The sequence below is a fragment of the Phycodurus eques genome, chromosome 9 (genome assembly GCF_024500275.1).
Source record: "Phycodurus eques isolate BA_2022a chromosome 9, UOR_Pequ_1.1, whole genome shotgun sequence".
In the NCBI taxonomy this organism is placed as follows: domain Eukaryota; kingdom Metazoa; phylum Chordata; class Actinopteri; order Syngnathiformes; family Syngnathidae; genus Phycodurus; species Phycodurus eques.
In genome coordinates, this window is record NC_084533.1 from 28,961,949 (window position 1) to 28,976,608 (window position 14,660).

Consider the following 14,660-nt stretch of genomic DNA (forward strand, 5'->3'; position numbering starts at 1 on the left):
GTGTGTGAATTGCGGACTAACACACAACATCTCGGAGCTGATGTTTTAAATGACAACTGTTTCGCTCCTTCGCTCGTTATCTCGCAGGCTAGTGAACGTAATGAACAGTTAACATTCTCTTAAGTGTCTTTGTTGCGCGGATGTACGCACGGCGCGTGACGCTACCCAACGGAGGTCGCCCGCCGACCCGCGAGCCCGCCGGCGACTAATGTGTGGTAGCCTCGCCGCTAGTAGCAGGCCCCTTGGCAGCGGAGCCGTCCGAGTCGTCTTGGGCTCGCTGTGCGTTGGTCACCACACTCGCCCAAATAACACAACATTTTTCAGGTTGTAGGCAGAGCTTGATGGGTAACTGCACAATTGCGTAGTTAGAGCTTTCTTTGTTAAAGTAGCTAGAAATAGACCAAGCTATTATTACTTGGTATCTCGCAAGTCCAGCGACTAGCCCGAGACGGCACTCTGGCTAGTCGCTGGACGTATACGCCCCGGGCTGATTTCGTCACGGGGCTAAAACGAAACATCCGGCCAAAAGAGATGGTGCCTAAGAGTTTGCAGCTATTTCTCAATTGTTCTCAGTCTTTCCACACATTTTCAGCACTTACCTTCAAACATACGTCATGTATTTAGAAAGAAAACACGACAAAGAGTTCTGTTCAACTTTAAATGTGACAGACAACTTCCATTTTGTGTTCTCTGAAGTATTTATTTTTTTCTGTGTAGCGATGTAGCCCTAGCGGCCAGTGTGGCGCAATAAACGAGCCACAGCGTTTTATCTTTCAGAGGCCAGGTGGACTATGTAACGAGCGTTATCTGCTCTTTTGTAACGCTCACATTCGAGGCAGGCTGCAGACGTGATTAGAGAGCAGGACGAGCTATAAATGTTACGGACTCAATTCCACTTTATGTGCCCTCGCTACCTTGAGCAGGCGCGAGTGCAGCAGCAGCGTGTACGCCGCCTCCGTGTAGTTTTCGTCCTCCAGGTGAAGGTCCCGCAACTTGTAAAGATACCTGAGCACACACAAACACCAACGCGTGCAGAGGTCAAGTCCAAACAACATGTGAGTCATGTATCATTCCACTAGATGACACTGTTGGACCACCTGATGTTCGTCTGTCATTTGCAGCAATTTCTGCCTGCCAGCCAATTGCAATTAGCCACATATGGTGAAGACCAACAAGCACCCAATTTGGAGTTTGCAGTACACTTAACATGCATGCTTCCGGAAGGTGGGACGAAGCCCGATTAAAACCCGAGCAAGTGCGCCGGAGAACATGGAAACGCACACAGTACAGGTAGATTGAGCCCGAATCCGAATTCACATCAGAACTGCGTGGCAGATGTGCCCAATTTGACCATAAACCATGAATGGAGCTCAATTCAAGTACTTACCTTCGGAACTAAGGCTTAAATAGGTTAAACCTCGTATTCTGATTGATTTTGGTCTTGGATTCCAGAGTCGGCGAGCCATCTCCCTCTGCCTAGAGACCACACGTTGCCACATGGCCAGAGGCCACCACAGGGAAAACTCTTTGCAATACACAAACAAACTATGGCTTCAAGCTGCTTTAAAATCAAAAATCCAATTTCCCCTAATTTGTCCAAAATGATTACTTATCAATGGAAAAAAGAAAAAAAAAAAAGACATCTTTGTTCATCTATGCCGGCCCGCGATGTGGAATGACATTCCCGGTAAATGCTTTTCCATGAGATGGCAGCAGGTACAACAAACCTGTGTATCCATCCATCTGTTGCCATTCATACAACAGAATATAAATCATGGCTTCCTGCCAGTCAGTATGCAGCATCATCAGCTTTGTGTTCAATTGAACAGGACCCGATTTCACATTGAGAAGATCGTCACAATTTCAGTTTGTGTACTTGTGTTTGTTTGTTTGGTGGTGCGCCGTGAGTGTTTACGAATGTAAATGTCGGGAAAGACTCCGATGAGATGGTGCAGGTGTACCTAATCTTGTGGCCTGTGAGTGTGCGGTCCATTTGGAATAACAACCTAAATACCAACCTTTCATTGACTAGAAAGCAGGCCAGGCAGACGGAACCCAACGATGCAGATGATCCGCTTGGGAGTGGCGCTCACGTCCGCAAATACAAAGCGATTGGATGCACAGTATAAAGCATCAGCCGGGCGGCCGTGATCATCGCCTGCCACCGTGGGGGACCTGGGTTCCAGACCCCGACCGGACCATCCGCCAACATCCCCCGGACTCCCGTTTGAGCAAGACGCCGATACCCACGAAATGCTCCCCGGGCGTTTCGGCCGCCCCCTGCTCCAGTGTGTTCCGCTAGCATGTGTATGTGTTCACTGTGATGGGTTAAATGCAGAGAACAAATTTCGTGTGCATGCATGCATGCATGCATGCTGATGACAATAAAAGGGGATTGTTCTTCTTCTTCTATCAGCAGAAATGCACAAAGCGATCTAACAAAATGGATCATCTCCCCTTGTGCTATGATCCCGTCTTCCACTTCCCACCCACCGGGACCTTGGTTCTCATAGCCGCTCCCTCTCAGTCAGACCAAGTGCTGATCCAGTGGATTGTGACATTAATTCTGCGGGATGTTTATAATCCCTTGTGAGATTATGGAGCCTCACACTAACACACGCACACACACACACACACACGCACAATGACACAAATGCACAATGTCAGACCCATCATGTACATACCTGATATACATTCCTTCGCGATTGATGTCCTTGTAGAAATTCTGCAAAGGCAAAACAAGAATTGTCGGTGATAATGTTAATTGTAAACATGATTAGAATCAGTATTCAGTATAGGTACTGTATTTGTTTGAGTACGTTGTCATGTTGCATGACTATTTGGTGTCTTAGGTTAGCAATGCTTAATGACTTCAACAGGAAACAGGAAAGTGTGGTGCAATATGAACCGTCAGACAAGCCGCAATGTGGAGTCAGCAGCCGCTCCATTAGGTACGCCTGCACCATCTCATGCACGACCCGTTTGAATTGACAAATATGTCACATTTCGGTGGTTTGTTTGTGGTGGCGTAGAAATGCACAGGTGGTCATGCAGAGGTGTGCCCAATATTCTGGCTCACTCATGTTGCAAGATAACTTACCAAAATATAAAACTGCAAACACAATAATAAACATATTGCTGCCACAAATGTGTGATAACAACCAACTGTACTCTCCCTTTATTTATATATATGTATATATATTGTATCTACTTTGTATGTAGCATTAAGCCCGAAATTATTTCTACATTGGCCACATTTTCAATTAATTTCTATTTGTTGAATGTGGCTCTTTTGGGTGTTTAATAGGGTTGAGGTCAGGGCTTTGGGAAGGGCATCCCAGAAGCCTAACATGAGTATGCTTTTCCATAAAAAAAAAATATATATATATATATATTTGCCAAATACATGTCGCTTCAGTCTCTGTCTTGTCGGTTCATGAACATTTTTGTCATTTGTTTTGCCCGTCCGTCCGTGCGGGCGGCTGCAAATCACAGTCGAATCGAAGGTGACGATTTTGAAAGCAATCATGATCACTAACAAGTTCATCTGGCTTGGCCTTGTCGAGTTAATAATACATTATAGAATATAATTATATATGCACATACCATCATGTGTAATTTTGACCCCATTTAAATTGAGAACATTTTGACTTCTGCGCCCAATTCTAGTTTTCAAAAACCACTGAAAATGTATGAAAAACAACGGTTCCGACAAATCTTTATGCATTTTTACTCAGTTATGAATCATGTTGAGCTGTAAAACGTAAATTTGAATGGCACCGACTAAATGTCACAATGCCTCATAAATACTCAAGAACTCGGTAGGAGAACATTTCCCTGAGATCCCAATAAAACAGAAAGCTGTGCTAAATGTCAGCAACGGCGGCAGCAAACGGGCAGCTATGAATCCGTTGCATCGTAATGTTTACATCTTTTTAAAAAGCGAGACTTATTCATACACTTCTTGTTTTGGATCTCATTAGATTCTGCAGGTGTAGCCTACAACAAGTGAGTGTAAACGCACACAGGCACCGAGGGGAAAAGCTACTCCACTGCGAGTTTTTCCACTATGTTCTCTTCCTGGCAAAGGTCACCCACACCGTCGCTGCAGAATAACATCAGCGCGCCGGCATCCCGCCGGAGGACCCTCCTTCCTCTATACGAAGGTCGTCGTGTGCTTCACGGTGCCTCGTAGCCGAGTGAGTCAAAACCTCTCACGACGTGACGATGCACCGACGCGGGAGCTGGTAACAAAACCTAACCGGCACAACTGTGACGTCTGCGGTGAGCACCCGGGGGCATAAAAAGCACACTAGCCGAGCATGAGAACACATTTTAGCTTTGTGTTTGCGTGGCCATGTTTGTTTTCAACGCCATCTGCATGCAGCAGGGGAATGCGATTGTGCGTGTACTTTGGAAATGATGTCAGCCCGAGGGTGGGCTGATAAGAATTCACTAAAAAAGATGAGCAAATGAACAAAGGGAATAGCTGACAGGCTGCTATTTATCGCTACCTTGTGAAAAAACGCATCCATTTTACTTACAAAAATGGAGTATAGGGTACAGTAAAAAAGAAAAAAGGCATATAAAAGGCTTCAAATTATGAACACTATGACTGCAATATTTATAGTATAGGTACGGCAGAAAAAGGGATTTCCAAACGTTTTCCAGCGAGGGCCACATACAGAAAAATGGAAGGAAGAGACCTTTCACCTTTTGCTTCAGACACATGCTAAAACCCATTTAAGAATCAAAATTTCCCAAGCAGTTAAACATATTCGGGGGGGCAGCCTAAATCTCAATTTGGTGTTTCAAAAATAGTGATAGATTTTGATCTCCAATTTTATTTTATACAATGACAGTTTTTCTTTTTTTTAATTAAAAAAAGCAAGGAATTTTCAAAAGTGATATCTCGTAACATGAACCTTTTTTTTTTGACATTTCTATTTTTAGAAAGGTGCGCTATCTTTCAACATTTTGTTGCACCAACCTGTCGTTGAGGACCAGAGAACCTGAAGAGGACAACAAGCCCGGCTGCACAACTGTGAAGAAAGGGACTTACGAGGAGGTTGACAGTGCAGCTCATGCGGTTGTTGCGGCTCTCGTCCCTCATCACGGTCCGATAATCCAGGAGACGGATGAGGAGTCCCTTCACCAAGGCGACAAAGTGCTGCACCTGAGGTCTCAGCATGGGCTTCTCTGCTGCACAGTCCAGCAGTCTGGCACAAAAGTTGTCAAAAGTTGAAAAGATTTTGTCAAACGTTATCTCCTTAAACATCAGCAACAAGAAAAAAACATCAGTCTAACAGCAGAATTTGGGGAATTCACTAAGTTGGGCTGCTCACGAGTCGGTGGTGACTCAAATTGGCATCTGAGTCTGCTGAAAAAACCCAAAACCCAAACCAAAACCCAGTTTTCGGATTCAAAATCATAACAAATCGAACAGCAGCGTAGACTACTACTTACTTCATCCTGACAAGAGCTGCAGTGTGCTGCCACGCCACATTTCTAAACCAAAAAAACGAAATTACTTCCGATTCCGAGCTTTAACAGTCAGGCAACGCAAAATACGGGACGTGTTCATTACTGGACTTCAAGATAGCTGTTTGCAACTTTTCCTGGGCGAAAAGGTCTGGCTACAAGTCGGGACCTGTAAGGGTGCAACACCCGAAAGGTACGATGTTGGACTTTCTTAATATTACCAAATGGGCAAAAGTATTGCGACAGCATGGAATTCCAACAATAGGAAGTGAACATTGAAGAAAATGGGAGGAGTTGTTCCGGAAGAGCATTTGTGATGTCGAGGTGGCTGAGGCTGTTAATAATAAGTGTACATTATATTTAGAGGCACATTTCTGGGCATTCAAGGACAAAGCATAAAGTGTACAGTAAAAAAAAAAAAAAAAAGAAAAAAAAGAAAAAACAGAAACAAATAAATATAAAAACAAATCTCGTCAATTATGTCCAAATGTTGGACCTACGAGAGGGCCTGGCTTCAAATCTCTGATCTAGGTATTTGATGGGGTTCTTCCACACCAAACCCGATCGAGCTCTGTGCACTGCGACACAGTCATGCTGAAACAGAACAAAGTCTTCTCTAAGTCTTTTCTTCTTTAGTTAGGAATTTCTTGGAAGAGGTTTTTTTTTATTTTATGTTCGATTGCTGCTGCAGTCAGGCCTACATGGATTCCAGCAGTTGCATGTATCGCTCGTCTCCGCCTCCACCCTCCACCTCGTGGTCCAACTTCAGAATGATCTCGTTCTCGAACTGCAGAAGACGAGAGTTGAATGAGCGGCGCAAAGAGCAAGACAAAAGGAAGATGAAAAAGCACACACGAGGAGGTGGATAGGGGAATCAATTATGCAAGTAGAAGGAAGGTGTCTCTTTGACTTTTATAGGAGGCGTCAAAGGAAATCGATGGTACAGTGCCATGCACGTGTGTGACCGTGAACCCAAAAAGCATTTACACGCATGTCATTTTTACGTGCGCTCGATTAAAGACACGTTGGTGTGCACCTTGTTGAAATTCCCAAAGTGTCCGTGTTCACAAGTGATCATGTCAAAGAAAATAGGAATGGTGGCCCTCCTCAACTCCTCCTCTGGGATCAAAGTCATCTCCAGGATGGGACCCACCATGCCGGGTATGAAACAGATCTTGTGGCTGCCTGGAGGAAGTGAAAAGGAGGCTGAGTCAAGTCAAGTCATTGCCTGTTCTACTGGCCACATTGCTCCTCTCGTCAACACTGTTCCAATTGCGCTAGTTAAGTCGCGTTTTTAGAGCAAATGACGCCATTAGAAACGTCACAGTAATTTTGACGCGTCGACGTCTCGGAATTTTGGCAGATCGTACAAGCGATCCGGTGGATGTTTTTAATTGAAACTTGTCAGTTTATTGGAGAAAGGGTTCCCCGAGTAGCAGACAAAATGAACCGGTGAGGAGATATGTTGAGGGGAAAGAAAAAAGTAAACATTTTACGGTTTTGCTCTAATTTGAAGACGTTTTCTGACCAGATTTTCTATAGGCAATAATCACACAAAAACATTCCGCAAAAATTTTTTTTTTTTTTTTTTTTTCCTAACGTAAAAAAACTTTCTCCAGAAAGTTCTTGCTGCGTTATACTCCGGTTGAAGCGGCCGTTCCAACCGGACCCTGCATTTTGACACAGCCTGTAATTTGTTTGCAAAATTTACCACATTGCTAATGATATATGATATGCTTTCATATCATTGCTGTCGGGTGGAAACCATGCATGTCCAAATATGGTCAATTTCAGATTTTTTTCACAAATCAATACCGTCGGTCTGTCACCGCGTTGTGTGTTATTTGTATGCACTTTCAACCGATTTAAAGTGTGGAAAATGGCTTGAGAACAAACGAAGGAACTCTCCTGAACAGTCAACTGTCTGAAACGTGTCATAAAACTCCACCTCTTCCCTCAATCGGTGGGAGCTGTGTGGAATTATGCCACCTCAAGATTGAAAGTCTGGATGTTTTTGAGATAATGACGTGTTAGCTACAGTTGAGTGAGCCTCTTTTGTTAAAAATGGGTCAGTGTAATGCTTCATTGCAGAATGAACTGGTAAGCTACGAAGCAAAGTGCGTGCAGATTCATTTGTGCCAGTCAAACTTGGTTAATCAGCTTTATTTATTGCATGACTCATCGCTCAAAGATCTTTGCTGACATGGTGGCGACATGTCCTACCATTTGAAGCAATTACAGTGTAATAAATGAGCATTTAAAAAAAAAAATTTTTTTAGCACATTAAGTTAGCAATTGAACTTGTGATGCGATGTGAGGATTCTGCCCGACAGTGAAGAGATATGATATGATATGTTATGGCATGATATCACATGAAACATATGGTACTGTACTGTACTGATTTGATAAGCTACGATCTGCCATTGTATTGTACCATTTGACCTGTTATGCTATTTTATGGTATGGTATTGTACTTTATGATAATGTACGATATATGATATTGTATTTTATTGCGTGATATAACATCATGTTATGTTTACGCATGACCTGTACGATGTGTCGGACTCTCTTACCCAGTTTGAACCAAATGTCGCGGATTGCAAAGCCGATGAGCCGTCGCATATCTCCATATCTGAAATAAAGAGCCAGTCAAGCGTTCCAATGCAAAAACTCCTTTTCACCATTAAAAAGTGAACATCTCGCTGTGAAAAGTAACACCGCATTAATCTGCCTTAATTTGACCTTCATTGAATGTTCTATCCCCGTGTAGTCCAGCGCGGCTGCGGGACTATAAAGAATGATGCGGCTCCATAAATCGACGTGTTTTATGAGAGCGACGGCAAAAGGTGTGCGAGTGATGCGGCCTCTCTCTCACTTGGCGAGAATCTTGTTTCTCTTTGTTGGCGAGAAATGTTGCAGCTGCAGAGACTCCTGAGTAATGAATGCAACAGCCAGGTGGAAGTAGTTATTCCACAACTGGAGGGGAAGGAAGAGGACATACGACGTCGTGATCAGCATAGACATACAGTGTATCGAGCGTTTAGCTGCGTCTGCACAGGTATACTCACCTGCACTTCAAAGTCATCATTGTTGAGAAACTTTTTATTCATTGTGTCAGCGTAAGTATTGATGGCTCTCAGGAACACCCTAAATCACAACAAATATTGCCAAGTATGCAGCATCATGAATCAGCGCTGGCTTGTCGGTCGCTAGGATTGATCGCTCCATAAAGAAGTAGCTTTAAGACCTGTTGGGGCTTTTCAAGACAAACACTTACAGTATTAAGAAAAAGATAGATTTGTTTTAAACATGTTTAGATGCCCATGAGCAAACATGAAGGGGGATGTGGGGATGAGACCGGCCACGTCGGTGGGGGCGATGTTGCTATAGATTGAAGATAAAAATCATAACCTGCTCATTTCTCATAGGAATCTCCCTTTGGTCAACATCAACCTCCCACCTCTGTTTTTCAACTACTCCTTTACCATTTGCATCCATCGAAAGGTTTTACGATACAACCCTGCTCACAGTAGCGTACCTGTTCTGTACCATGATCATGGCCATCCAGTCAGAGGGGTACACATGCTTCCCGATCAGGTCTTTAAAAAGTAAGAAGGACTCCATGAGAAAGTCCTGAAATGAAGAGAACAATCTTTGTTATTGAAGATGTACTCGGCTTTTGTACGCGCCTGCGTGGAGACTTACCACAAGATCTGAGGTTTTCGCGAAGGTTTCGATGTACGTCGAGTAATGACGGTCATCCATTTGACCGAGGATGGCCGTCATGCAGGCCACCACGCGGGACTTCTCACATCGTTTTATGCGGGGAGACAAATCGAGAGAGAGCTGTGGTTACCTCTCAGTGGTGTGCAGCCGTTTCTCAATTGAGGGCTACGCGTCGAACAAAAAGGCTGATCCGCAAAAAAACGAGACGAATGGCTTTTTTTTTTTTGCACAGTAATTTCTTCCAAAGTCATATGTAAACGTCAGTGCCATACAGTTCAGCTTGCAGGGAGGATTTTGAGGACTTGCCTCTGTCGGAAATCTGACACAATGACTAAGCGAGTGCTGAGCAAATATTTTAGCCCACCGCTGACTTTGTCGCTTGAACAAACTTGTTCCACAGTCGTTATTTTGACATCGCGAAGCAGGAAATAGAACTTTGAAAAAAATAAAAGAATCAAGAGTGATTTACACAAAACTTTGTAGAGAGGTGGCTCCCGTGCCAAAAAAAGAAGACTTTGGTTTTGGTGAGAATCTGGATTAAGGTGCATACGTGTATACAGTGGCACCTCGACTAACACGTGACACGACTTTCAAGTACTTCGAGATGTGAGCGTCACTCAGCTGATTTGTTGTTGTTTTTTTGTCACAAAAATGCGTATTACGTGTGAGCGCTAAATGGCGGGAGCGAACTTCACGACGAGCAGCGATTCGACAGAAAGCGAACAACTCTTCGGAACAGAGGCCAAGCGCTTGATTGCTTCTCGCTCTATTACCACCCCCAGTGGACGTTTACTGTAAAACGATACGTAAAACAACGAGAACAACACTTTAACGTTCCCACATTTGAATCTGGCAGATCAACGCTAACACAAAATGAAGAAAAAAAGGCCACAGACGGGCTAACGAAACGAGCATTGGTAGAACTGGTGATGCAGCCGCAATGGAAATTCTTGGCCAAAACCGAAAATGAGCAAATAACTATGCCAATTATTAGTAAAATTGCATTTATGGCAGTGACCGATAGAAATTCACTTCCAGAACAATTTGTCAGAATTTCCAGATTTTTAAAATGATGTCAAGAACATTTATGATGGGAAAACTATGGCAGTATATTATGTCATAGAAATCGGCGTAGTTGCGATCCATTGCTATTCCTAAAATAGCCGGATTTCTGTCACACTTCCTTTGAATCTAAATTTGTAGAACTGAATTTGAAAATATATACAGTTGAATTTTCAGTTAGGATTAAATACAGTTTCCGAGAAACTGAAATACGGTAGATTCTATAGGCTTACAATCAGTTCCAAGTTTAATGGACTTCGGTTTCAATCAAAGGATACTATTCAGATTCATTTTTTGAATGCAATGACTCAAGTTTAGCAATGGGGCACAGCAATGTGAACTTGTGCAGTGCAAATACGTGGGTTTTGATTATACTGCGTATTGTTGGCAACATTGACGTTTTGGAACAAGCATACGCCGCATATTGAGGTACAAGCGCCTCCAATGAGAGCGCGCAACCGAAAACGGATCTCAACACTCTGAAAACTCCGACAATGCGACACAAAGGCTTTCAAGCTCAAACCGACTGATTGAAAAACTTTTTCACAGGGGACGACCTTCACGAGGGCAAAAGGACGGAATACGAGAACGAGGCAAATAACAAATCAAACGGCCAACTGCGAGAAGACACACAAATGAGGATATGAATGTCAAAACTGATTTGTAGGAATACGTGTTGATGCTGTGACTTCTGATTTCCCAGATGATATTGACAGCGCACTTTCGTTCACATTTCAGCGCGCAGGGCGGAAAAACTCCGCTAGTGGTTACTAGTGGCCTTGCTACTTGCCTGCTCAGTTTATATTCGGAAAACCTTTGACCAGAAGAAGCAAGCGAGATGGGTCAGAAAGAGGTCAGCGGACCAGACGGAACACGAGGAGGACTTTGACCACTTTGATGCTAATTTTGTCCAATCGTATTGTCAAAATGTGGCAGCTGCGGCCATTGCGTCTTGCATGGAAGTGGTCAAGCGCGCGGTCTGTCTTCGTCTTTTCACTCGGATGCTTCTAAATTCAAGCGAGACAAATGTACCGATTCTAAGCTACTACAAGAATCAGCAGCGATAACTGCGACTGGAGTTGGGCTGAAGCCGAATGTGCTCGTATATTCGCTCATTTGGCGCTCACAAAGACACGATTACGTGGATTATTATTTGTACAACAGTGGCGTATAAGTGTAGCGTATCATAGCGGAGAGGGTTTCTGATATTCAGATGCTCTCGTACCGCTAAATACGATTTCCACAAACCGATCGTATTTGACCGCTGCTGTCAAACGTACGGCCAGCGGGCCAAAACTGGACCGCAAAAGGGTACTGTCTGGCCGGCAGGATGAATGGGAAAGTGAAAAAATACACAAGACCAATATTGTGGTGGTGCGGGATATTTTTTTTACATCAAATTAGGCTTCATGTGGCCCCTGAACGACAATGCCTTTGACACTGTATATGTATATGTACATTAATTAATACAAGATAAAGGTTGCATTTCTCAGTAAAAGTGAAACAGCGCGGACACGTAGAAACATGCGCAGAAGCCCGCAAAGCAGTCAGGCGGAGTGCAGCTGTTGTTTTCTACATTGTAAGGACCCACACTATATAAAGTCGAGTCTCGATTTTCTTTCACTTCAAACCATTGTGTGGAGAATGTTTACGTTGCTGCGTTACATCCACACCGCGTATATTATGTGACATTTTTGCGTGCGGTCTTATGCAACAGTGAGGAGATTAGCGACAAAACAGGACACAGCTGCTGGGGAGCTGGCGAGTCCTGGGATTTGCCCACTCTTCACCTCTTACACTCCTCCTCCTCACTCCCTTCATTCCCCTCACTTTTCATCCTCATTTATCACTCAAGTACATCCTGCATCAAAATCTATTATCGCCCACCTGTATGCAAACAGCACCAGAGAATTAACCTGCCAAATGATGCCATCCAATGTTCAGGATGTTGCCAAAAGCCGCAAGTGTTGTGATTAAATCGAACGCTGATTTAATCACCTATCATGTTTGACGTTTGGAAAAATATCAAATGCATCTCTTTTTCTCGTAAAAACGGACTCAATTTATGTCAACAGCGCTGAAGCCTTTCATTACAGATTACCGCCACCCACGAGATGCCCGGCGGGGGGGGATGGTGATCTAAGACTGATGCAATTAAATGTGATTCATTAGGATCATTACGTTGTCATTGAGAACGAGCAGCAACAATGGATAAGTATCAGCTCGTATATGAAAGATTAAAAGATGGAAGGCAATTATTGACTAGACTCAACAGACGGATTCAGACCCCCCCCGGGGAAAAAAATAAAATAAAAATAAATAAATAAATAAATAAACTTGAAAAATATGCTTCAAAAGTATATATATATAAAAAAAAAAAAAAGAAAAAGATTCCGTAGAAGTCTGCAGCATTTCTTGGTAATACATATAATACAGGAGCGGACACAAGCGTGAGCCGCAGCTTTAACGCATGCATACTGCACACATGCTGTACTGTATTTCACGTCGTCGTCAACACGACATAAGCTAAAGCTAAGCTAACAAGCGCAGGCCTTGGACGTCGAGAAGGATTGTCCAAGGTGGAATTACGCGCCATCTGTTCACCACACCACCCCGATGTCCTCAAGCTGTCATTTGTCACTCCTTAAAGCGCACGAGGACAGAAGAGACGACAGAAAAGCAACCTTCTCAATGCGACTTAGACACGGAGTCGTACCATATCGTACGCGGCGAGATACAGCGCGCACGCAAACAAAGGCATCTTTGCGGTGCACGTCATCCTGGCGGCTTTTTGTCATGTGGACACACTTTGCAAAACATGTTTGCAGTACAAAGAGTTGACCGGATTTCCGTTAAGATCATTTCATTTCATGATCCTTGTGAATTTGTGTGCAGTTGTATTGCCCATACTGTCTTCTGTATCTTGATAGAAACCTGTTATCAACAATTTCAGAGAGAAAACAATTAACCAAATGCTAAGTACTAGCATAGAACAAGAACAAAATAAGATTGAAGTCAGTGTTTATGAGGGAATAGTCATAATAAAACACACATTTAAAAAAATCCAACTTTAAGAGGAATAGTCACAACACTACAATGTAGAATAAATGTGGACTATTACATAAATGAATGGATACCTCAGTTCAGATGAGGATTCCTTATAATCTCCTTGTTAAATTATTGGAATAAAACTATTATTGGGGGGTCAAATAAGTAGTAACTTCCCAAGAATATCGTTTCAAAAAAACATTCTAAAAATCGCAATATTACAACAGGAAAAAAAGGCACATTTTCCTCCAGTCAAGTCGTCATATGGAATCTGATAAAGGTGTAGTTTTCTGAAAGGTTTTTGGAGAAGCAAGGTACAGTTTTACAGTTTTAGGGGAAAAAGGCTTAATAGTAATATGTTTTTTAAGTTGTAAGAATACAGTCTTATTTCTCATGAGGAAATTCATATTTCAACTTAAAAACATCATTATAATACTTCCGGTTACTTTTGATATTTTTGTTTTGTGGCCGTGATACTGCTTTGTACCAAATAAAATAACCTACATAAATGGAAGAAAAAGTAGGAATTGCCGAAAATGAACACAAATAGAACTTGGAGAAAAAAAAAAGAGCCACGCAGACACAAGCTTCCGACTGCAGAAGACGAGAAGCTCGAGGCTGCAAGGAAAGCGGACGCGCACGCTTGTCTGTTTGCGGTGCTCAACCGTGCAGGGACCTTTCTCCACAAACTACAAAGTCCAAAAGAGTTACAAATATATTGAGGCAAATCTGTTTTGAAAACGGAAGCAAGGCCTGGAGCGGAACAACAACAACAAGCGACATTCCCAGAATTTATGCAGGGAGAAAAAAATAAATACAAAATTGCGACATTTTGTACATTCGGGCCCGCCTCGTTTTTAATCTGCACTATCATGGATGATCCGCCAACAGCTTTATTGTGCATAATCTGACGTGCGGGGTTTTGGATGTGCTGAAAACATTGGTCCAGATGGCGTCCCGGGCCAGGTCAAAAGCAAACGCTGGAACGTTGCGATTCCACGACGTATTTGCTGCATTGAGGAGACCCTGCACAGGTGCAGGCAGCTGTTTCACAACTCCTCGTTACAATGCAAACAAAGCCTCAATGCAGTCAAGTTCAAGCCCTTCGTCCCGTTCTCCAGTCAAAGAGAATCCGTCCTGGTGGAGAATCGACGCAGTAAACATCAAACAACAAGGCAAGTCCAAAAGGTAGAATTCAGTTGACGTTTCGAATTTTCTTTGCGATCCAACATGCTTCGCCTTCACTGATTTGAGAACACGTCGCCACCAAGGTTACATGAAAAAGATCTTTCTTGTCAAAAGCGTCAAGTGGGTAAAGCGGGGCCGGGGGAAAAGAGGACAGC

At 43.2% G+C, this 14,660-nt stretch overlaps 1 protein-coding gene across 1 annotated transcript in view; it reads right to left on the minus strand.

Annotated features, from left to right (window-relative positions):
* The window catches only part of LOC133407349 (dedicator of cytokinesis protein 2-like), an 87,578-nt gene that overhangs the window by 7,802 nt on the left and 65,116 nt on the right, over positions 1–14,660 (minus strand). The window contains exons 27-36 of the mRNA XM_061685137.1: positions 9,187–9,285; positions 9,020–9,114; positions 8,550–8,628; positions 8,357–8,457; positions 8,055–8,113; positions 6,518–6,666; positions 6,183–6,268; positions 5,063–5,219; positions 2,685–2,725; positions 915–1,005 (exon numbers count right to left, since the gene is read on the minus strand). Coding sequence (XP_061541121.1) covers positions 915–1,005; positions 2,685–2,725; positions 5,063–5,219; positions 6,183–6,268; positions 6,518–6,666; positions 8,055–8,113; positions 8,357–8,457; positions 8,550–8,628; positions 9,020–9,114; positions 9,187–9,285 — 957 coding nt within the window. The remainder of the gene's footprint in view (positions 1–914; positions 1,006–2,684; positions 2,726–5,062; positions 5,220–6,182; positions 6,269–6,517; positions 6,667–8,054; positions 8,114–8,356; positions 8,458–8,549; positions 8,629–9,019; positions 9,115–9,186; positions 9,286–14,660) is intronic.